Source organism: Pristiophorus japonicus, chromosome 3 (genome assembly GCF_044704955.1).
Source record: "Pristiophorus japonicus isolate sPriJap1 chromosome 3, sPriJap1.hap1, whole genome shotgun sequence".
Taxonomy (NCBI): Eukaryota; Metazoa; Chordata; class Chondrichthyes; family Pristiophoridae; genus Pristiophorus; species Pristiophorus japonicus.
Window position 1 is genome coordinate 41,658,104 of NC_091979.1, and position 25,772 is coordinate 41,683,875.

General features: G+C 44.9%; 1 protein-coding gene across 1 annotated transcript in view; it reads left to right on the top strand.

The window, feature by feature from the left end:
* Window positions 1–25,772, top strand: part of LOC139253784 (high affinity cGMP-specific 3',5'-cyclic phosphodiesterase 9A) — a 102,588-nt gene that overhangs the window by 32,157 nt on the left and 44,659 nt on the right. The window contains exon 7 of the mRNA XM_070873554.1: window positions 11,363–11,540. Coding sequence (XP_070729655.1) covers window positions 11,363–11,540 — 178 coding nt within the window. The remainder of the gene's footprint in view (window positions 1–11,362; window positions 11,541–25,772) is intronic.

Consider the following 25,772-nt stretch of genomic DNA (forward strand, 5'->3'; position numbering starts at 1 on the left):
GCCTGACTGCTTGCCTCTCTTCTGCGGTTACATCCAAGCCAGGGTGTCCCTGGAGATGGAGCACGTGGTGTCCACCGGTACGCTCGTGGCCTTCTGTGAGAGGTGGGCACCAGAGGGACTGGAGTGCATCATCACTCCCGGCAACCAAATTTTAATTTGATCCATCAATGTCTAAAGGTTAATTTGTTTAAGTTTATTTATTTTAGTGCCCCCCTTTAATCAGGGGATACTTGATTTACAGGTGAATTTGCCTCCTAAAAGTGTAGCCAGTCTTCCCATAAACTGCCGGCAACATCGGTCCCAGACTTTTGCCCATGCACAGACTGGCTGTGACGGTTTGTCGAATGCACAAATATAAAGTACTGGCATCATGACATAATCATAACTGACACCACGATGTCACTACTATGAATAACAGCACGTATGTGATGATGATATAATGTGTTGTGATGGAACATGATGTGTATGATTGAAGGCAGTGCATGAATGGCTATAACTTTGCAGTGATGCTCTAAACACTGGAAAAGTCATGCAGTTTGTTAACATTTTAGCTGCCTCCGCTGTTCTTACTTGGGACTAAAATTTATGAAGCTGGATTAATGATGATAAAGGGCTTCAGTTATTCTTAATAGAGTGGTGTATATCAAAACTGATGGTTCTTGAGATATCACCCTGTGGATGCCAAAATTACCTTCAAAGAAAGAAAGAAAGAAAGACTTGCATTATATAGTGCCTTTCATGATGACTGGATGTCTCAAAGTGCTTTACAGCCAATTAAGAACTTTTGGAGTAATCTTTTGTAATGTGGGAAATGCAGCATCCAAATTGCGCTCAGCAAGCTCCCACAAACAGCATGTGATAACGACCAGATTATCTGTTTTTTTGTTATGTTGATTGAGGGATAAATATTGGCCAGGACAATCCAGCAAATTTGTTAAACATGATTTCCCTTTCATAAAATCATGCTGACTCTGCTTGATTGAATTCTGCTTTTCCAAATGTCCTGCTACTGCTTCCTTAATGATAGATTTCAGCATTTTCCCAATGACCGATGTTAGGCTAACTGGTCTATAGTTTGCTGGTTTCTGTCTGCCTCCTTTTTTCAATAATTTTTCAATAAACATTTGCGGTTTTCCAATCCGCTGGGACCTCCCCAGAATCCAGGGAATGTTGGTAGATTACAACCAATGCATCCATTATCTCTGCAGCCACTTCTTTTAAGCCACCAGGTCCAGGGGACTTGTCAGCCTTTAGTCTCATTATTTTAACAAGTACTACTTCTTTAATCTTATAGCCTCTTGATTATCCACTATCGGAATGTTTTTAGTGTCTTCTACCGTGAAGACTGATACAAAATATTTATTCAACGTCTCTGCCATTTCCCTGCTCCCCATTATTAATTCTCCAGTCTCATCCTCGAGGGGACCAACATTTACTTTAGCCATTCTTTTCCTTTTTATGTACCTGTAGAAACGCTTTCTATCTGTTTTTATATTACGTGCTAGTTTACTTTCATAATCTATCTTCCCTCTGTATATTATTTTTTTAGTCGTTCTTTGCTGGCTTTTAAAAGTTTCCCAATCCTTTGTCCTCCCACTAGTCTTGGCCACATTGTATGCCCTTGTTTTCAATTTGATACAATCCCTTATTTCCTTAGATAGCCACGGATGGTTATCCCCTCTCTTACAGTCTTTCTTTCTCATTGGGATATATTTTTGGTCGCGAGTTATGAAATAAATATCTGACATTGCTCATGAACCGTCCCATACTTTAATCTATTTTCCCAGTCCACTTTAGCCAACTCCGCCTTCATAACTTTGTAGTCTCCTTTATTAGGATACTGGTTTGAGATCCAACTTTCTCACCCTCCAACTGAATTTGAAATTTAACCATGTTATGGTCACTCATTCTTAGAGGATCCTTTACTTGGAGATTGTTTATTAATCCTCTCTCATTACACAGTACCAGATCTAAGATGGCCTGCTCCCTCGTTGCTTCCGCAATGTATTGTTAAAGGAAACTATCCTAGATACACTTTATGAACTCTTCCTCAAGGCTGCCTTGGCCAATTTGCTTTGTCCAATCAATATGAAGGTTAAAATCACCATGATTATTGCTGTTCCTCTTTTTACAAACCTCCATTATTTCTTGATTTATACTCCATCCAACAGTGTAGCTACTGTTAGGGGGCCTATAGACTACGCCCACCAGTGACTTTTTCCCCTTATTTTTCCTTATCTCCACCCAAACTGATTCAACATCTTGATCTTCTGGGCCAATATCATTTCTCACTAATGCACTGATCTCATCCTTTATTAACAGAGCTACCCCACCTCCTTTTCCTTTCTGTCTGTCCTTCCGAATTGTGAAATGCCCCTGAATATTTAGATCCCAGCCTTGGTCACCTTGCAACCACGTCTCTGTAATGGCTATCAGATCATACCCATTTTTATCTATTTGTGCAGTGAACTCAATCTATTTTGTTACAAATGCTACCTGCATTCAGGTAAAAAGCTTTTAAATTGTTTTTTTTAACCATTTTTTCCTGCTTTGATCCCACTTTCTGATTCACTTTTATGTTTATACATTCTGTCACTTCCCGTCACGCTCTGGTTTTTATTTCCCCCAGTGCTACCCTGCTCCCTGCTCTATTGCCTTCTCCTTATTCTTTGACTTCTTAAATTTCTGCTCACCTGAGTCCTCCGCCCCTGCCAACTAATTAAAGTCCTCTTAAGGAAAGGTAACTTCGATGGTTTGAGGCGTGAATTGGCTGGAATAGACTGGCAAATTATACTTATAGGGTTGATGGTAGATAGGCAATGGCAAACATTTAAAGATCACATGGATGAACTTCAGCAATTGTACATCCCTGTCTGGAGTAAAAATAAAACAGGAAGATGGCTCAACCGTGGCTAACAAGGGAAATTAAGAATAGTGTTAAATTTAAGGAAGAGGCATATAAATTGGCCAGAAAAAGCAGCAAACCTGAGGACTGGGAGAAATTTAGAATTCAGCAGAGGAGGACAAAGGGTTTAATTAAGAGGGGGAAAATAGAGTACAAGAAGAAGCTTGCCGGGAACATAAAAACTGACTGCAAAAGTTTCTATTGATATGTGAAGAGAAAAAGATTAGTGAAGACAAACGTAGGTTCTTTGCAGTTGGATTCAGTTGACTTTATAATGGAGAGCAAAGAAATGGCAGACCAATTGAACAAATACTTTGGTTCTGTCTTCACGAAGGAAGACACAAATAACCTTCCGGAAGTACTAGGGGACCGAGGGTATAGTCAGAAGGAGGAACTGAAGGATATCCTTTTTAGGCGGAAAATTGTGTTAGGGAAATTGATGGGATTGAAGGCCGATAAATCCCCGGGGCCTGATAGTCTGCATCCCAGAGTACTTAAGGAAGTGGCCCAAGAAATAGTGGATGCATTGATGATCATTTTTCAACAGTCTGTCGCCTCTGGATCAGTTCCTATGGACTGTAGGGCAGCTAATGTAACACAACTTTTTAAAAAGGGATGGAGAGAGAAAGCGGGTAATTATAGACCGGTTAGCCTGACATCAGTAGTGGGGAAAATGTTGGAATCAATTATTAAGAATGAAATAGCAGCGCATTTGGAAAGCAGTGACAGGATCGGTCCAAGTCAGCATGGATTTATGAAAGGGAAATCATGCTTGACAAATCTTCTGGAATTTTTTGAGGATGTAACTAGTAGAGTGGACAAGGGAGAACCAGTGGATGTGGTATATTTGGACTTTCAAAAGGCTTTTTACAAGGTCCCACACAAGAGACTGGTGTGCAAAATCAAAGCACATGATATTGGGGGTAATATACTGATGTGGATAGAGAACTGGTTGGCAGACAGAAAGCAGAGAGTCGGGATAAACGGGTCATTTTCAGAATGGCAGGCAGTGATTAGTGGAGTGCCGCAGGGCTCAGTGCTGGGACCCCAGCTGTTTACAATATACATCAATGATTTGGATGAAGGAATTGAGTGTAATATCTCCAAGTTTGCAGATGATGCTAAACTGGGTGGCCGTGTGAGCTGTGAGGGGGACGCTAGGAGGCTGCAGGGTGACTTGGACAGGTTAGGTGAGTGGGCAAATGCATGGCCACTCACCTAACAGATGCAGTATAATGTGGATAAATGTGAGATTATCCACTTTGGGGGCAAAAACGCGAAGACAGAATATTATCTGAATGGCGGCAGATTAGGAAAAGGGAGGTGCAACGAAACCTTGGTGTCATGGTTCATCAGTCATTGAAAGTTGGCATACAGGTACAGCGCCGGTGAAGAAGGCAAATGGTATGTTGGCCTTCATAGCTAGGGGGTTTGGGTATAGGAGCAGGGAGGTCTTACTGCAGTTGTACAGGGCCTTGGAATATTGTGTTCAGTTTTGGTATCCTAATCTGAGGAAGGACGTTCTTGCTATTGAAGGAGTGCAGCGAAGGTTCACCAGACTGATTCCCGGGATGGCAGGAATGACATATGAGGAGAGACTGGATCAACTAGGCCTTTATACATTGGAGTTTAGAAGGATGAGAGGGGATCTCATAGAAACATATAAGATTCTGACGAGACGGGACAGGTTAGATGCGGATAGAATGTTCCCGATGTTGGGGAAGACCAGAACCAGGGGACACAGTCTTAGGATAAGGGGGAGGCCATTTAGGACTGAGATGAGGAGAAACTTCTTCACTCAGAGAGTTGTTAACCTGTGGAATTCCCTACTGCAGAGAGTTGTTGATGCCAGTTCATTGGATGTATTCAAGAGGGAGTTAGATATGGCCCTTACGGCTAAGGGGATCAAGGGTATGGAGAGAAAGCAGGAAAGGGGTACTGAGGGAATGATCAGCCATGATCTTATTGAATGGTGGTGCAGGCTCGAAGGGCTGAATGGCCTACTCCTGCACCTATTTTCTATGTTTCTATGTTTCTCTACAGCCCTAGTTATTCGATTCGCCAGGACCCTAGTCCCAGCACCGTCTAAGTGGAGCCCGTCCCAATGGAACAGCTCCCTCTTACCCCAGTACTGGTGCCAGTGTCGCATGAACCATGTCTCCCACACCAGTCTTTGAACCATGTGTTTAATTCTCTGATCTTATTTACCCTATGCAAATTTGCTCGTGGCTCAAGTAGTAATCCAGAGATTATTACCTTTGTGGTTCTACTTTTTAATTTGGCCCCTAGCTGCTCATACTCACTCAGCAGAATCTCTTTGTTTGTTCTACCTATGTCGTTGGTATCCACGTGGACCACAACAACTGGATCTTTTGCCTTCCACTCCATGTTATTCTCCAGCCCAGAGGAGATGTCCTTAACCCTGGCACCGGGCAGGCAACACAGCCTTCAGGACTCACACTCTTGGCTGCAGAGTACAGTATCTATCCCCCTAATGATACTGTCCCCTACCATTACAACGTTTCTTTTTACTCCCCCCACTTGAATGGCCACCTGTACCATGGTGCGGTGGTCAGTTTGCTCATCCTCCCTGCAGTCCCTGCTCTCGTGCATACAGGGAGTAAGAGCCTCAAACCTGTTGGACAAGAGCAAGGGCCGAGGCTCCTCCATCACTCCGTCCTCAGTCCCCATACCTTCCTCACTCACAGTCACAGCCTCCTGTCGCTGACCATGGATCGAATTTGAATTAATTAATCTAATTGGTGTGACTATTTCCTGGATCGCGGCGTCCTGGTAGCTCTCCCCCTCCCTGATGTGTCGCAGTGTCTGCAGCTTGGACTCTAGCTCATCAACATGGAGCCGAAGTTCCTCAAACTGCAAACACACTGCAGTTGTGGTCGCCGGACCTCAATGATTTCCACCAGCTCCCACATGTTGCAACAGTGATACATTGCTTGCCCTGCCATCTCTAATATATTTAATTATTAGATTTAGTATTTAGATTTTAATCCCGGCGCCTAATTTAAGGTCCTTAATTTAAAGCAGGAAAAGAGAGAGAAAAGAGAGAGAAAAATTCACCAACATATCACTTCTCTGCTTTCCTGTGACATTGACTGCAGTTGCCCTGTTCTCCTTTGTCACCCTACATAAGAACATAAGAAATAGGAGTAGGAGTAGGCCATACAACCCCTCGAGCCTGCGATAAGATCATGGCTGAACCAATCATGGACTCGGGTTCACTTCCCTGCCCACTCCCCATACCCGCTTATTCCCTTATCGGTTAAGAAACTGTCTATCTCTGTCTTAAATTAATCAATGCCCCAGCTTCCACAGCTCTCTGAGGCAGCGAATTCCACAGATTTACAACCCTCTGAGAGAAGAAATTCCTCCTCATCTCTGTTTTAAATGGGATGCCTCTTATTCTAAGATTATGCTCCCTAGTTCTAGTCTCTCCCATCAGTGGAAACATCCTCTCTACATCCACCTTGTCAAGCCCCCTCATAATCTTATACGTTTCGATAAGATCACCTCTCATTCTTCTGAATTCCAATGAGTAGAGGCCCAACCTACTCAACCTTTCCTCATAAGTCAACCCCCTCATCTCCAGAATCAACGTAGTGGACTGCCTCCAAAGCAAGTATATAATTTCTTACATATGGAAACCAAAACTGTACGAAGTATTCCAGGCCTTGAAGATTGGACCGTAGGTGGCCTTGACTGCAGCGAAGAATCCTCGCATATCGTTGCTGTCGACCAGTTGTTGCATCTCCTGTGCTTTTTCCATTCACCACCTGTTCTTTAGGTCACGAGTTTTTTGTTGGACCTGAGCCTTGAGCCGTCTGTAATGATGTTTTGCAGCTCCCGAGTTGGGTTGTTGCTTGAGGCTCAGAAATGCTTTGTGCTTGTGATCTATTAGTTCTTCGATCTCCTGATCAAACCAGTCCTGATGTTTTCTGGTTGAGTGACCAAGTGTCTCTTTACAGGCACTGGTTATAGAGGCCTGGATGGAAGACCAGCGCTATGGGCATTCAGCATCTCAGGGTCATCAAGGCATGGCAGATTGGCTGTGAGGCGCTGGCTGTATAGGGCTCTCTTAGCTGGGACTCTAAGTGCCCCTGCATTAACTTTTTTGCGGAACTGCTTCTGCTGTCCCCTCTGTCCTCATCTTTCTTCATATGTCAGTCCTGTCATCCCGGAAATCAGTCTGGTGAACCTTTGCTGCACTCCCTCAATAGCAAGAATGTCCTTCCTCAGATTAGGAGACCAAAACTGAACACAATATTCAAGGTGTGGCCTCACCAAGGCCCTGTACAACTGTAGTAAGACCTCCTTGCTCCTATAATCAAATCTTCTCGCTATGAAGGCCAACATGCCATTTGCCTTCTTCACCGCCTGTTGTACCTGTATGACAACTTTCAATGTCTGATGTACCATGACACCCAGATCTCGATGCACCTCCCCTTTTACTAATCTGTCACCATTCAGATAATATTCTGCTTTCCTGTTTTTACCACAAAAGTGGATAACCTCACATTTATCTACATTATATTGCATCTGCCATGTATTTTCCCACTCACCTGACCTGTCCAAGTCACCCTGCAGCCTCATAGCATCCTCCTCACAGCTCACACTGCCACCCAGCTTAGTGTCATCTGCAAACTTGGAGATATTACACTCAATTCCTTTGTCTAAATCATTAATGTATATTGTAAATACCTGGGGTCCCAGCACTGAACCCTGCGGTACCCCACTCGTCACTGCCTGCCATTCTGAAAAGGACCCGTTTATTCCTACTCTTTGCTCCCTGTCTGCCAACCAGTTCTCTATCCACATCAGTGCATTACCCCCAATATCATGTGCTTTAATTTTGCACACTAATCTCTTGTGTGGGACCTTGTCAAAAGCCTTTTGGAAGTCCAAATGAATCACATCCACTGACTCCCCCTAGTCTATTCTACTAGTTACATCCTCAAAAAATTCTAGGAGATTTGTCAAACATGATTTCCCTTTCATAAATCCATGCTGACTTGGACTGATCCTGCTTTCCAAATGCGCTGCTATTACATCTTTAATAATTGATTCCAACATTTTCCCCACCACCGATGTCAGACTGACCAGTCTATAATTCCCTGTTTTCTCTCTCCCTCCTTTTTTTTTAAAAAGTGGGGTTACATTAGCTGTCATCCAATCCATAGGAACTGATCCAGAGTCTATAGAATGTTGGAAAATGATCACCAATGCATCCACTATTTCTCGGGCCACTTCCTTAAGTACTCTGGGATGCAGACCATCAGGCCCTGGGGATTTATCGGCCTTCAATCCCATCAATTTCCCTAACACAATTTCCCGCCTAATAAGGATTTCCTTCAGTTCCTCCTTCTTGCTGGTTCCTCGGTCCCCTCGTATTTCTGGATGGTTATTTGTGTCTTCCTTAGTGAAGACGGAACGAAAATAGTTATTCAATTGGTCTGCCATTTCTTTGTTCCCCATTAAAAATTTACCTGATTCTTACTTTAAGGGACCTACATTTGTCTTCACTAATCTTTATCTCTTCACATATCTGTAGAAGCTTTTGCAGTCAGTTTTTATGTTCCCTGCAAGCTTCCTCTCATACTCTATTTTCCCCCTCCTAATTAAACTCTTAGTCCTCCTCTGCTGAATTCTAAATTTCTCCCAGTCCTCAGGTTTGTTGCTTTTTCTGGCCAATTTATATGCCTCTTCCTTGGATTTAACACTATCCCTAATTTCCCTTGTAAGCCACGGTTGAACCACCTTCCCCGTTTTATTTTTACGCCAGATAGGGATGTACAATTGTTGAAGTTCATCCATTTGGTCTTTAAATGTCTGCCATTGCCTATCCACCGTCAGCCTTGAAGTATCATTCGCCTGTCTAACCTAGCCAATTCACGTCTCATACCGTCAAAGTTACCTTCCTTTAAGTTCAGGACTCTAGTCTCTGAATTAACTGTGTCACTTTGCATCTTAATGAAGAATTCTACCATATTATGGTCACTCTTCACCAAGGAGCCTCGCACAACAAGATTGCTAATTAATCTTCTCTCATTACGCATCACCCAGTCTAGGATGGCCAGGTCTCTAGTTGGTTCCTCGACATATTAGTCTAGAAAACCATCTCTTATACACTCCAGGAAATCCTCCTCCACCGTATCGCTACCAATTTGTTTAGCCCAATCTATTTGTATTTCATGCACAAATACCCCCAGGTCCCGCTGTACTGCAGCACTTTTCAATCTTTCTCCATTTAAATAATAACTTGCTCTTAGATTTTTTCTGCCAAAGTGCATAACCTCACACATTCCAACATTATACTCCATCTGCCCTCTCTTACCTGCTCACACTGCTCCCTGTGGTGGCAGGCTGCTCGCATTTTTATGCTCCGCTGCTCCTCATGTGTTTCCTCCTCGGTCGGTGGCGGGGGGGGGTCAGACATAATTGGATAGCTCTTTCAAAGAAACGGCACAGGCATGATAGGCCAAATAGCCTCCTGTATGATTCTATGACTTAAATGGATGGTGAATAATTTCCTCCTCATAGGCAGTCCCTCGGAATTGAGGAAGATTTGCTTCCACTCCTGAAGTGAGTTCTTTGGTGGCTGAACAGTCCAATACGAGACTCTGTCACAGGTGGGATAAACATTTGCCTAGGGAAGGGATAGGTGGGACTGGTTTGCCGCATGCTCCTTCCGCTGCCTGCGCTTGACCTCTTCACGCTCTCGGCGTTGAGATTCGAAGAGCTCAACGTCCTCCCGGATGCACTTTCTCCACCTCGGGCGGTCTTCGGTCAGGCACTCCCGGGTGTCACACTTTACTAGGGAGGCTTTAAGGGTGTCCTTGTAACGTTTCCGCTGCCCACCATTGGCTCATTTGCCGTGAAGGAGATCTGCATAGATCATTTGCTTGGGAAGCCTTGTGTCTGGCATGTCGTCTGGTTGCTGGTGTGCAGCGGCCACTCCACGTTAAAAGAACTCACGCACATGCATCTTCCACTTCGTTAATATGAAGTTCGGGACCTGGAATGTCAGGACCCTCATGGAATAATTTATAAAGTAGATGGAAAACATATTTTTGGAATTATGTCCAGTTAACACCATGTATGTAAATAAGTAATTTTACTGAAAATGCGAATACATAAATAAGCTAGGCTGGCTGTTTATTCCCATGGCTCCGTTTACTATTTGTAGTCAGAAGAATAATTATCTATACAACTGTTAATTAGGCCTGTTTGTCTCTCTTAAATGTACATTTAAAAGTCATCAAATTGGATGAAAGCAGTTATGTCTTTTTATAATTCATATCACTGCTCCCAAGCGGTGGCCACAATGAACACACTGTCTGAATTCAAAACAGATTCTGAGCAGCGGCACCTTTAGACATTGAACTATTGCAATTACAAAGTGATGAAAGGTTTGTGTGGGAGTCTGTTCCTTCATATTTATAAGGCCTGCAGCATCGAGAAAATAGGAAATCAGATGAAGCTGAGAGTAACTCCATTTGGAGGGCTCTTAGCCAGCACAGGCCTATTTCAACGTTATTACCATAAAAGACCCAGGTATCAACTGTGCCAGACAATGCCAATAATTACTAATAAATTACCAAAGTGAATCCTATCATTGAAGTGAAGTTGGGGGTTTTGCTTCAAACTTGTTTGGTTTTTCCACCTCAACCCCTTCTATTGTGCTCCATACAGACCATTGATTTCACTTTTCACCTGCACATTGAGAAGCAGAGAAGTGAGAAGTGTTATAAGAACACAAGAACACAACAAATAGGAGCAGGAGTAGGCCATTTGGCCCGTCGAACCCCTGCTCCATCATTCAATAAGATCATGGCTGATCTGATCTTGGCCTCAACTACACTTCCCTGCCCATGCCCCATAACCCTTGACTCCCTTATCGTTCAAGATGATTGGCAACATAGTATTATCCGTCTTCACATTGCGATCCTGTCCGACACCACTAATTTTAATAAGAGATACAAAACGAGCTTGTCGAATATATGATCCTGCTCTCATCTCTCACTTCCAATCTCTCTCTCCCCATCATGATCTTTCTTGTCTTCATTTCATCAATATTCCTGAATCATTGCTTCTTTTAAGTGATAATGACCCCCTGGACCTCCTGGACAATTCTTTACCCATAGAGCATCAACTTAAATATTTAGAGGGATTCGTCCCTTCCCATTTTCTAAACATTTACATTTTTAATTGTTGGGCGAGAGGTCTGCCCACACGTGCATGTATCCAGGCAAGTGCACCGCTCTCTCCTAGGCACGGCTGTTACTGTTCCAGCTAGGCAGGAGTCAGGCAGTGCAAATTTGGTTCTGCCTGACTGGAACCTGAACTCGAGCTACAAGTTTCAGATTGGTAGCTGAGTGCGAATACATAAAAAGAGCGTTTTTGGTGCTGGTGGTGATAACTTCATTATTCCTTTCCTACCAGGCAATGGGAAGATGCAGAGATCATGGTGCTCCTACAACTGATGTACATAGACCTGGATTTCATGAGCAAATTCAGCATTGAAATGGAGGTCCTACAACAGTTCCTCTTCGAGGTGTATCGCAATTATAACAACATTCCCTTCCACAACTTCAAGCATTGCTTCTGCGTCACTCAGATGGTAAGACAATTGCAAGCACCAAGTCTTAAAGGAAAATTGAAATGAACTTGACAAGAAGAGATTGCTTTCTGCTATTAGTCTTTGCTAAATTTCTGTTTTTCTCTTAGAATGTAATTGCATTTCCTTCATCTCCCCCGACCCCTAGAATTTTCATCTCATCTCCTGAAGGCTCTGACCCATGTTCTGGGTTGCACGGTTTATTAAAATTTCTGCGCATGCGCAGTTATTCCATTTAAAAGCCGCTGTGCGGCCTGTGCGGGACCTCCAAAACACTGTGTGGCTTAACAGGAACATTGGTGCTGTGTCAGTTTAGAGATACAGGCTAAACCTCTCTTATCCAGAACTCCCTTATCCAGAACCACCCTCATCCAGAACTATTCCCGGCCACCAGGTGGCACATGCGCAGAACTCCAACATCAGACTTGGTTGTGATGTCCTCCATCATTGGATAGCTGGCTGACACTCACTACCTAGCCTCTCTCATGCAAAATGGTATCTTGCGCAAGGTGTCAAAGGGTTGCTACCGCCTGTTGAATTATACAGGTTGAACCTCCCATAGCCAGAACCCTTGGGACCTGGCCTGTTCTGGATGAGGGATTTTTCTGGACGAGGGGGGTCACATTAAATTGGATGGTACAGTTACTGAGCAAGTGGATATCTTTTCTCACTGCTGTCTCGAAATCGCTGGCCTGACCCCGTGATCCATCATACCACATGATCTCTCTACTGCACTCCCAGCCCCAAGCCACCCAGCCCCGATATCCGCTTAAAGGGTTGACGGGGCTGCCATTGACGGTAGATAGGCAATGGCAAACATTTGAAGATCACATGGATGAACTTCAACAATTGTACATCCCTGTCTGGAGTAAAAATAAAATGGGGAAGGTGGCTCAACCGTGGCTAACAAGGGAAATTAAGGAGAGTGTTAAATCCAAGGAAGAGGCATATAAATTGGCCAGAAAAAGCAGCAAACCTGAGGATTGGGAGAAATTTAGAATTAAACAGAGGAGGAGAAAGGGTCTAATTCGGAGGTGGAAAATAGAGTATGAGAGGAAGCATGCTGGGAACATAAAAACTGACTGCAAAAAAAGCTTCTATAGATATGTGAACAGAAAAAGATTAGTGAAAAGAAATGTAGGTCCCTTGCAGTCAGATTCAGGTGACTTTATAATGGGGAACAAAGAAATGGCGGACCAGTTAAACGAATACTTTGATTCTGTTTTCACGAAGGAAGACACAAATAACCTTCCGGAAATACTAGGGGACCGAGGGTCAAGTGAGAAGAAAGAACTGAAGGATATCCTTATAAAGCGGAAAATTGAGTTAGGGAAATTGATGGGATTGAAGGCCGATAAATCCCCGGGGTCTGATAGTCTGTATCCCAGAGTATTTAACGAAGTGGCCATAGAAATAGTGGATGCATTGGTGATCATTTTCCAAGTCTATTGACTGTGTATGGACTGGAGGGTAGCTAATCTAACACCACTGTTTAAAAAAGGAGGGAGAGAGAAAACGGGTAATTATAGACTGGTTAGCCTGACATCAGTAGTAGGGAAAATGTGGAATCAATTATTAAAGATGAATTAGCAGCGCATTTGGAAAGCTGTGACAGGATCAGTCCAAGTCAGTATAGATTTATGAAAGGGAAATCATGCTTGACAAATCTTCTGGAATTTTTCGAGGATGTAACTAGTAGAGTGGACAAGGGAGAACCAGTGGATGTGGTGTATTTTGACTTTCAAAAGGCTTTTGACAAGGTCCCACACAAGAGATTGGAGTGTAAAATCAAAGCACATGGTATTGGGGGTAATGTACTGACGTGGATAGAGAACTGGTTGGCAGACAGGAAGCAGAGAGTCGGGATAAATGGGTCCTTTTCAAAATGGCAGGCAGTGACTAGTGGAGTACCGCAGGGCTCAGTGCTGGGGCCCCAGCTCTTTACAATATACATTAATGATTTAGATGATGGAATTAAGTGTAATATCTCCAAGTTTGCAGATGACACTAAACTGGGTGGCGGTGTGAGCTGTGAGGAGGACGCTAAAAGGCTGCAGGGTGACTTGGACAGGTTAGGTGAGTGGACAACTGCATGGCAAATGCAGTATAATGTGGATAAATAAATGTGAGGTTATCCACTTCGGTGGCAAAAACACGAAGGCAGGATATTATCTAAATGGCGGCAGATTAGGAAAGGGGGAGGTGCAATGAGACCTGGGTATCATGGTTCATCAGTCATTGAAAGTTGGCATGCAGGTACAGCAGGCGGTGAAGAAGGCAAATGGTATGTTGGCCTTCATAGCTAGGGGATTTGAGTATAGGAGCAGGGAGGTCTTACTACAGTTGTACAGGGCCTTGGTGAGGCCTCACCTGGAATATTGTTTTCAGTTTTGGCCTCCTAATCTGAGGAAGGATGTTCTTGCTATTGAGGGAGTGCAGCGAAGGTTCACCAGACTGATTCCCGGGATGGCGGGACTGACATATGAGGAGAGACTGGATCAACTAGGCCTTTATACACTGGAGTTTAGAAGGATGAGAGGGGATCTCATAGAAACTTACAAGATTCTGACAGGACTGGACAGGTTAGAAGCAGGAAGAATGTTCCCGATGATGGGGAAGTCCAGAACCAGGGGACACAGTCTTAGGATAAGGGGTAGGCCATTTAGGACTGAGATGAGGAGAAACTTCTTCACTCAGAGAGTTGTTAACCTGTGGAATTCCCTACCACAGATGTCAGTTGATGTCAGTTCCTTGGATATATTCAAGAGAGAGTTAGATATGGCCCTTACGGCTAAAGGGATCAAGGGGTATGGAGGGAAAGCAGGTAAGGGGTACTGAGGGAATGATCAGCCATGATCTTATTGAATGGTGGTGCAGGCTCGAAGGGCCGAATGGCCAACTCCTGCACCTATTTTCTATGTTTCTATGTTTCTAATCGTATGTTCAGACACTTGTGCTTTCTAGCAGGGGTCACCCAGGCAGATTTATGGTCTGCCTGATCCTCCGTTAGCCAGTCAGACGAATTGTAATCCCTAAAATGTTGACCTGGCTCAAATGAGACTCGCCAGAGTGTGGGGATCAAGCCTGGGACCTTTCAGTTCTGTGTGGCTCAATTCTACACCATGCAATGGCCTGGAACATCCGCATGATTTCCGTCCCGATATCGGCGTACCCTGGGTGGAATCGGATGAAATAGCGCTAAAGATTGTGGAATTTCAAATGCAAGTTATGCGCATAACTACTTTACGCCTGAGTATCTCTGATCTTTTACCCTATTCAAAAGTTAATTCACCCAAAGTAGTCCCCGCCCACAAGACTGCCCACGGTCCACAGGTCGGAATGGCGAGATTCTTCCTGTTCTTAGATGTCCATCACATTGCGTCAAGAAGCTCAGGCTAACAGACTCTCGTGGTCACATGAATCCAGTGTTAATCACTTGTATCTGCAGTGACCAACACTCAATTAAAGCTTGTTGTGTTCCTCCGGCGGCTGCTGCAATGACTTTAAATTACTCTGAACTCGGTTTAAATTTGTCTAAATTCAGCAGAGCAGGACACACCTGTGGGAGTTCAATTGACTGTTGGTCACAGGTATTGTGCACCAAGGGCAGATCAAAGCAGTCAATTGAAGCCAATTATCATCATAGGCAGTCCCTTGGAATCGAGGAAGACTTGCTTCCACTCTTAACATGAGTTCTTCGATAAGCCAATTAAACAATAAGATAAAAGGCATGAAATAAGTCAATTGACGAATGACTCATTGCCTCGTAATCCCACCCCTCTGTGATGATGCAGGATGCCCTGTTCCAGCCACGAATCAATTACGGTCAATTACGCTGCTCGATTGCACTGATTCATGGGAGATTTTACGTTCGGACTTATGCCAATGAGATTGAACGGAAACTTGAGCATAACGTCACCTCAGCAGAACCGACGCAGTGTCCAGGGCAGTCTGGCCGTATTTTGCCGATTGTGCCCCGAGCGGAAACTCCGTGCCGATATCTTTACCCACTGAGCCATCAGGAGGCGCCGCAACAATTATAATTCTTTGCAAGAGCCCCAGTGTGCTCGCTTTAACATGACATAAAATATATCTGAACTGCGCTACTTCCCATTGATCAACTGTGTATTGTCAACTGATAAACATGCTGAGGTTACATTATAATTTTTAATTTACCACAGTGGATATCATCATGCATGAATCACATGGAGCATTTTAGTCACTGGGAGTGGGGGGGGGGGGCGGGTGGTGGTGAAGTAGCAGAGATTTCCTCATATTAACATATATATGAGGAATTGTGGTTGTTGGAGTTCTCCTTATGGTTCCGTACTACATGATGTGGCAGTGAACCTGGAAACATCCCAGATTCAATTCCCATGATATCCGATCTAGTTGGGATGACTGTTGGGACGTTACTATCATTCTTCTACTAGAAGAAGACCTGCTACCTGTTGGTCCTGGTGGACATGCATTACAATGTCCTCAATTTGTTTTGCCTCTGGTTCCTTCCAGGAGACATAGAGGGACACGCAGTCTGCTTCACATAAATGCATAAGGCAGGTGACAGATGGATTGTTTGCCAGGGATGGGAGTTATGTAAACTACCCCTATGAAGCCAGAATGAGTGGGCACTCGGATTCGCCTCTCTTGCTGGATCCCCACAAGTATCATCATCATAGGCAGTCCCTCAAAATTGAGGAAGACTTGCTTCCACTCTAAAAGTGAGTTCTCAGGTGACTGTACAGTCCAATGCGGAAATTACAGTCTGTCACAGTTGGGATGGACAGTCATTGAAGGAAAGGGTGGGTGGGGAGCCTGGTTTGCCGCACGCTCCTTCCGCTTGTTTTCTGCATGCTCTTGGCGACGAGACTCGAGGTGCTCAACGCGCTCCCGAATGCTCTTCCTCCACTTAGGGAGATCTTTGGCCAGGGATTCCCAGGTGTCGGTGGGAATGTTGCACTTTATCAAGGAGGCTTTGAGGGTGTCCTTGAAACGATTCCTGTGCCCACCTGGGGATTGCTTGCCGGGGGTCAAGCAGGGCTGTGTCATTGCGCTAACCCTCTTCTCAATCTTCCTTGCTGCAATGCTCCCTCTCACGCTCAACAAGCTCCCTGCTGGAGTAGAACTAAACCGAAGAGCCAGTGGGAACCTGTTCAACCTTCGTCACCTGCAGACTAGATCCAAGACCATCCCATCCTCTGTCATCGAACTACAGTCATCATCATCATCATCATAGGCAGTCCCTTGGAATTGAGGAAGACTTGCTTCCACTCCTGAAGTGAGTTCTTGGTGGCTGAACAGTCCAATACGGGAGCCACAGATTCTGTCACAGGTGGGACAGACAGTCGCCGAGGGAAGGGGTGGGTGGGACTGGTTTGCGCATGATCTTTCCGCTGCCTGCGCTTGACCTCTTCATGCTCACGGCATTGAGACTCGAAGTGCTCAACGCCCTCCCACTTAGGCCAGGGACTCCCAGGTGTCAGTGGTGATGTCGCACTTTATTAGGGAGGCTAGAGGGTGCCCTTGTAACGTTTCCGCTGCCCACCTTTGGCTCGTTTGCAGTGAAGGAGCTCCGCATCGAGCACTTGCTTTGGGAGTCTCGTGTCTGGCATGCAAACTATGTGGCCTGCCCAGCGAAGCTGATCGAGTGTGGTCAGTGCTTCAATGTTGGGGATGTTATCCTGGACGAGGACACTGATGTTGGTGCGTCTGTCCTCCTAGGGGATTCGCAGGATCTTGCGAAGACATTGTTGGTGATACATCTCCAGCGACTTGAGGTGTCTTCTGTACATCGTCCATGCCTCTGAGCCATACAGGAGGGCGGGTATTACTACAGCCCTGTAGACCATAAGCTTGGTGGTAGATTTGAGGGCCTGGTCTTCGAACACTTTTTTCCTCAGGCGGCCGAAGGCTGCACTGGCGCACTGGAGGCGGTGTTGAATCTCCGCATCAATGTCTGCTTTTGTTGATAAGAGGCTCCCGAGGTATGGGAAATGGTCCACGTTGTCGAGGGCCACGCTGTGGATCTTGATGACTCGGGGGCAGTTTTGTGCTGTGAGGACAGGCTGGTGGAGGACCTTTGTCTTACGGATGTTTAGCGTAAGGCCTATGCTTTCATATGCCTCAGTAAGTACATCGACTATAAGCTGGAGTTTAGCCTCAGAATGTGTGTAGACGCAGGCGTCGTCCGCGTACTGTAGCTCAACGACAGAGGTTGGGGTGGTCTTGGATTTGGCCTGGAGACGGCGCAGGTTGAACAGCTTCCCACTGGTTTTGTAGTTTAGTTCCACTCCAGCGGGGAGCTTGTTGACTGCGAGGTGGAGATGTCAGCGAGGAAGATTGAGAAGAGAGTTGGAGCGATGACGCAGCCCTGTTTGACACTGGTCCGAGCATGGATTGGGTCTGTAATGGATCCGTTGGCAAGGATCACGGCCTGCATGTCGTCATGGAGCAGGCGAAGGATGTTGACAAACTTTTAGGGGCATCCAAAACGGAGGAGGATGCTCCATAGCCCCTCGCGGTTGACAGTGTCAAAGGCCTTTGTAAGGTCAAAAAAGGCCATGTATAAGGGCTGGCACTGCTACTTACATTTTCCTTCAGCTGTCGCGTTGTAAAGATCATGTCCGGTGTGCCCCGTAGGGGACGAAATCCGCACTGTGCCTCCGGGAGGAGCTCCTCGGCCACAGGGAGAAGACGGTTGAGGAGAACTCTAGTGACAACTACAGTACGCGGACGACGCTTGTGTCTGTGCACACTCAGAGGCTGAACTACAAGCCATCGTCAACATCTTCACCGAGGCGTACGAAAGCATGGGCCTTACACCCCACAGTTACAGGGTGCCATCGATTGCACACACGTGGCAATCCAAACACCACCACAGAAACCAGGCCTTTTCATTCTTCTATCAATGCGCAGCTTGTCTGCAACCGCATGAAGGTGTGGGCCAGAGTCCCTGGGAGCTTCATGATGCTTTCAAATTGCGGCAGTCCAATAAGAGCTGTGGAGCTGGGGAGGCTGGGTCGTTGAATATATTTAAGGTGGAGATAGACAGATTTTTGAGTGATAAGGGAGTCAAGGGTTATGGGGAGAGAGGAAAGTAGAGTTGAGGCCAAGATCAGATCAGCCATGATCTTATTTAATGGCGGAGCAGGCTCGAGGGGCCAAATGGCCTACTCTTGCTCCTATTTCTTATGTTCTTATGTTCCAGACTTTTTTGTTCTAGAAAGTAGAAATAAGAGCTGGATTGTCGGAGCCTACAAATTTGGCTCATGAAACCTGTGAGGAACCCCACCAATAAGGTGCGGGAGCACTACGACGAGATGAACATGACAACCAGATGTGTCATAGAGGTTCGAATAGACTAGAATAGAATAGGCGGGGGTTCAGGTATATAGATCATTAAAATGTCATGGACAGGTACAAAAAATAGTCAGAAGCTAATGGAATGCTGGGCTTTATATCTAGAGGACTGGAATACAAAGGGGTAGAAAGTTATGCTACAGCCATACAAAGCTCTGGTTAGACCACACCTGCAGTAGTGTGAACAGTTCTAGGCACCACATATTAGGTGGGATATATTGGCCTTGCAGCGAAGATTTATCAGAACGATACCCGGACTTCAAGCGTTAAATTATGGGGAGAAATTCTACACACTGGGGTTGTATTCCCTGGAATGTAGAAGGTTAAGGGGTGATTTGATCAAAGGCTTCAAGATATTAATGGGAACTGATAGGGTAGATAAAGAGGAACTATTTTCACTGGTTGGGGAATCTAGGACCAGGGGACAGAGCCTAAAAATGAGAGCCAGGCCTTTCAGGAGTGAGTTAGGAAACACTTCTACACGCAAAGGGTAGTAGAAGTTTGAAACTCTCTTCTGCAAATGGCAGTTGATGCTAGGTCATTGGTTAATTTTAAATCTGAGGTTGAAATTTTTTTCTTAACCAAAGGTATTAATGGATATGGGGCAAAACTGGGAATAAGGAGTTCTATCACAGATTAGCCATAATCTCATTGAATGGTGGAACAGGCTCGAGGGGCTAAATTGCTTACTCCTGTTTCTATGTTCCTATATTTCTACAGAACAAACCATCGCAATGTTGAAGATGCGCTTCAGGTGCCTAGATAGAGCTGGAGGCGCCCTTCAGTACTTGTCAGCTCGGGGGTCCAGAATAATAATGGTGTGCTGCCTCTTGCACAGCAGAGAGGATTGCAGGTGGAGGAGGATAAAGGGGCTCATCACTCATTTTCGGAGGAGGAGAACATAGATGAGGAGGAGGAGGATGAGGAGGAGGAGGAAGATGGGGCACCCATCCCAGTCCAGCTGCGTACATTGCTGCCTGGGATGCGAGGGATGCCCTAATAGCGCAAAGGTTCATCTAGTTTTGACTCACACAGGAAAACATAACAAAAGAAATCTTCCAGCCTGCTCCCACCATCGGCACCACCCCGCCTTCCTATGCACGAAACAGTCATTCAACAACAACAACTTGTATTTATATAGCGCCTTTAAAGTAGAATAATGTCCCAAAGCGCTTGACAGGTGTGTTATGCAATAAAAAATGATACCGAGCCGCAAAAGGAGAAATTAGGGCAGGTGACCAAAAGCTTGGTCAAAGTGGTAGGCTTTAAGGAGCGTCTTGAAGGAGAAAAGAGAGGTAGAGAGGCGGAGAGGTTTAGGTAGGGAGTTCCAGAGCATGGGGCCTAGGTAACAGAAGGCATGGCCACCGATGGTTGAGCGATTATAATCAGGGATGCTCAAGAGGGCAGAATTAGAGGAGTGCAGACATCTCGGGGTGGTTGTGGAGCTGGAGGAGATTATAGAGATAGGGAGGGGCGAGGCCCTGAAGGGATTTCAAAACCAGGGTGAGAATTTTGAAATCCAGGCCTTGCTTAACCGGGAGCCAATGTAGGTCAGCGAGCACAGGGGTGATGGGTGAGTGGGACTTGGTGCGATGATTCCAGGGAAGCATCATCAAATCTGAGTGCAGCCCTTGCCCTATGTGCACCATCCATTGCAAACACCTCATGGCTCCTCCAATTTCCATTTGTACATTGCCCCATTAAATAGAGCGGAGATCGCATCATGCGGGCATGAATCTCGCCCGCTGCGCGTCTTGGAACGCGAAACCCAGAAGTCAAAATTTATTGCTTCCATTCATTTGCGATCTCTGATTTCGGAACCTGTTGGCTTGACCTCCGGATTTCACCATTCCACATTCCAGCCCGCCCCCTCCCCCACCGCTTGGAATCTGCCTTCAGATTAATATCGGGGGCAATGACTCATTGAATTTAAACTGAGCAATGAGGTTCGGCTAAAAACAAACGTCACATTCATTAAGAGCATCATTAAAATATATAAAATAAAACTTGTCACTGCTTGATGAACTTATAGGAAATTCAATTTTTAAAGATTAATAATATATGTGGATATCATGTACTTTCCAATCATCAGCACTGACTAACTTAAAGAGCAGTAAGGACACAGGCCAGAAACAAAGGCTCATTTTTAAAGTGTTTTATCAATCCTTAGTAATAAATAGTAGTCAAAGAACTTCCTGTAAACAACTACAAATTATTTCTCAAGTATCTTCTACAGCCTTGCTGATAGTTCAGTTACTTTCTCCAGTCGAGCCAAGTGGACCAGGGAGATCCCAGCTTTATCCCCATCCTGAATTAACTAATCTTAGCTGGAGTGTTGGTAGGGGTGCTGCACTTGGCCTTGATGCCAGAGTTCTCTCTCCTGCGTACTATCCAATTGTAATGTATTTGCCTCATGGGTTCTTTGCTTAAGAATTCATAGCAACATATTACTATTAAGAACTAATGGCTTTATCATCAAAGGTTTAACAATCACACTCCACATTACCAGTTCATCCACCAGGCTCACAACAAAATGCCTCATCATGGATCCCCGAAATTTAACTGGCTGGGGTTTTATTGAGTCTTGTGAACATCATGTGACTGGCTAAACCACTCACAACTCAACAACTCTGCAAAGCTGTGAGCATACTCACAGGAGCATACATTGCACAATGATCACTGCTGGAGGTGCATGTATGTGGATGTTGCATGAGAACAGGATCAGTTCACCTGTGATGCCCTCCACCCCAGTTGAGTCACCTGCCAATATAAGAACATAAGAACATAAGAAATAGGAGCATGAGTAGGCCATACGGCCCCTTGAGCATGCTCCGCCATTCAATAAGATCACGGCTGATCTGATCATGGACTCAGGTCCACTTCCCTGCCTGCTCCCCATAAACCCTTATCCCCTTATCGGTTAAGAAATTGTCTATCTCTGTCTTAAATTTATTCAATGACCCAGCTTCCACAGCTCTCTGAGGCAGCGAATTCCACAGATTTACAACCCTTCAAGAGAAGAAATTCCTCCTCATCTCAGTTTTAAATGGGCAGCCCCTTATCCTAAGAACATACCCTCTAGTTTTAGTCTCCCCTATCAGTGGAAACACCTCTCTGCATCCACCTTGTCAAGCCCCCTCATAATTTGATACGTTTTGATAAGATCACCTCTAATTCTTCTGAATTTCAATGAGTAGAGGCCCAACCTACTCAACCTTTCCTTATAAGTCAACCCCCTCATTCCTGGAATCAACCTTGTGAACCTTCTCTGAACTGCCTCCAAAGCAAGTATATGCATTATCAAGGCTCACACTTGACTAATGTGCACTTGGGTGTAGTGTTGGAGGAGGTGTTGGATGGACCAATGCAAGCAAGAAATAAACACCCTTAAGGAAAATGGGGAGGGGAGAGGGAAGATTGCAAAAAAAAAAATCACTCGAACATTCAGTGTGAATTTCACTGCAACAATACCAAGTGCACTGTCTGATGGTGTCTGAAGCATCAGGCACAATCTGTACTAAAAGCCAAAACTAAAATAAAATTAATTCCTGGTCCTGAGGGCATCCATCACACTCCAGATGTTACAATTTGTATAAAACACTAAAATACAACTGAACAATCTTAGAAAATAGGCAAACAGAAAGAACGCCTGGAATTCCCTGTTTGGGCCTTTTTAAAATGATTTGTTGGGGGGAAAATTGCGGTCGGAGGTTTCCGACCCAAAAATTTTTCCTGAAAATATATGGTGGTCCCGGAGGAACGTAGGATTCTGGTCGGAGGACTTCATTCGATGCGTAGCGTATGGGACGATGACAGAAATGCTGGAGTCATGTGGACCTGGACCATCAATCACTAGGTAGAACAGCTGGATCTCTCTGGTCCGGCACCCTCGGGACTTGACCGGTGCCAGAACAGAGAATTTTATTCTTAAAAACAACGCTTTTTTAATGCTTTGCCAAAAGTTACAAACAGTTTGAAGAAATTTAAGCGTTTATTTTTTCACATTATTTTGGCGACAGAAAAATGCCGTTAATCACGAATAACGTAAAAAAATGGTGATATCCTTCTTTGTGGAAATTCTAGCCTTAAATATTTTAAAAGTGTTACGTTGGTAAAAGTGAACGATAAGCATACTTTTACCAGGTGTAAAAGTTTGAAGGACATTTGCTGGGCATGATTTGGGCCAAAAACCCAGTCTCTCCCATGCAAATGTCCTTCTCCTGGGGATGCTGGAGTCTATTATAAAGGATGTGATAACCGCAAACTTAGATTATATCAATGGGATTAAACAAAGTCAACATGGATTTATGAAAGGAAAATCATGTTTGACAAACCTGGAGTTTTTTGAGGATGTAACTGATAGAATAGATAAGGGAGAACCAGTGGATGTAGTGTATTTGGATTTTCAGAAGGCCTTTGATAAAGTCCCAAATAAGAGGTTAGTGTGCAAAATTAAAGTACATAGGATTGGGGGTAATGTATTGGCGTGGATTGAAAATTGGTTAACTGACAGGAAACAGAGAGTAGGAATAAACAGATCTTTTTGGGGTGGCAGGCAGTGACTAGTGGGGTACCACAGGGATCAATGCTTGGGCCCCAGCTATTCACAATATAGAACAAATGATTTGGATGAAGGAACCAAATGTAATATTTCCAAATTTTCTGACAACACAAAACTAGGTGGGATTGTGTGTTGTGAGGAGGATGCAAAGACGCTGCAAGGCGATTTAGATAGGTTGAGTGAGTGGGCAAACACATGGCAGATGCAGTATAATGTGGATAAATGTGAAGTTATCCACTTTGGTAGAAAAAACATAAGGACAAAGTATTATTTAAATGGTGATGGCTTGGGAAGTGTCGATGTACAGAGGGACCTGGGTGTCCTTGTACAGCAGTCATTGAAAACAAACATGCAGGTGCAGCAAGCGGTTAGGAAGGCAAATGGCCTTCATTGCAAGAGGATTTGAGTACAGGAGCAAGGATGTCTTACTACAGTTATACAGGGCCTTGGTGAGACCGCACCTGGAGTATTGTGTGCAGTTTTGGTCTCCTTACCTAAGAAAGGATATACTTGCCATAGAGGGAGTGCAGCGAAGTTCACCAGACTGATTCCTGGGGTGGCAGGACTATCGTATGAGGAGAGATTGGGTCGTCTAGGCCTGTATTCACTAGAGTTTAGAAGAATGAGAGGGGATATCATTGAAACGTATAAAATTCTGACTGGGTTGGATAGACTGGATGTGGGGAGGATGTTTTCCCTGGCTGGGTAGTCTAGAACAAGGGGTCACAGTCTCAGGATACGGGGTAGGAAATTTAGGACGGAGATGAGGAGAAATTTTTTTACTCAGAGGGTGGTGAACCTGTGAAATTCTCTACCAAGTCACTGAATATATTTAAGAGGGCGATAGATAGATTTCTAGAAACAAAAGGCATCAAGGAGTTTGGGGAAAAAGCAGGAATATGGTGTTGAGATAGAGGATCAGCCATGATCATATTGAATGGCGGCGCAGACTTGAAGGGCCGAATGGCCTACTACTGCTCCTATTTTCTATGTTTCTATGTTTCTATGATGCGTAGATTCTATCAGAAGAAATCTTGACAGATCGGAAAAGCTGTTTCTCGGCACATGCGCATCGCGCCCTGAGAACCGGCTTTTGCAAGGCCTCTCCGGGTGCGTGCGCACTTCTTAGGGACCCGACGAGGCCACAATTTTCGGCCCATTACTTTTAAGTTTTTCATTGATCATAGCTACTGTGGTGTGGGACACAGATATAATGGTTAGCTGCTAATCTGACCTTGCCTCGAGGCTTAACTGATCTGATCTTAAGCTAACCTGCAGATGTTGTTGAGATTATGAGGAGAGGGGCCAATCTAACAAAACTTCCAACAACACATTAATTAACTTCTAATTGATCTCAGGATCTAATTAGATTGTTTCCTACAGAAGTATCTGAGCAGTGGCTAACAAGAAAATCCCCAACCACTTTTTCCTAACCATCTATGATACCAGCATCACCAAGGCCATCACCATCAACATCCTCATGGTCACCATTGACTAGAAGCTTTGGTATATTGCAGAGCGCTGCCAGACTTAACCAGGCACCTCAACCTTTCTTTCAAGAGCCCTATAGTGTGCTTAATGGTCATCCAGCAGCCATCCTCTACATTCCAGGAAGGGCGGACTAGTGGGGAGAAGGTCAACTGTCGCGGGATAAAGGCCTTTTGACAGCTGCCTGCAAACCTGGCATAGAGTTGCATGATCCTCTTGTAGTGACAGACTAGCTTCACATTTTAATGGAATTAACCTCCTTCCTATTGTCCAAAACTCCTGGTTGGTCTTCTGGAGCTTTGATGACTGCATGAATGCAGCCTATAGCCCCCTGCCCACGAGGGAAGCTAGTACTTCTAGAGCCCTATCATTGTGACTGTTGACGTCATAGGGAAGGTAATATATTGGTTGCCCCTGGCATTTGTGACCTGCTTGATGCATTTGTGCATTGCAGACTTGGAGGAGTGGAAGATTTTTCCTGTAGCACCCTAGAATGAGCCTGAGGCAAAGACGGTAAAGGGCGGTGGTGACTTTCAGAGCCACTTGGCTCAGTATATCCACCTGGGAACGCATGGCCACCTGGCAAAGCATGGCCTCCTGACAAAGCATGGCTACCTGGCTCAGTATGGCCACCTGGCAAAGCATGACCGCCTGGCAAGGCATGGCCACCTGGCAAAGCATGACCGCCTGGCAAGGCATGGCCACCTGGCTCAGCTGGCCACCTGGCAAAGCATGGCCACCTGGCTCAAGATGGGAGGCACTGCTCTTCAAATAGGGCCAAGAAGGTGATTCTTGACCTGTATTTTCTGTGTGCTGGGTATGACCTC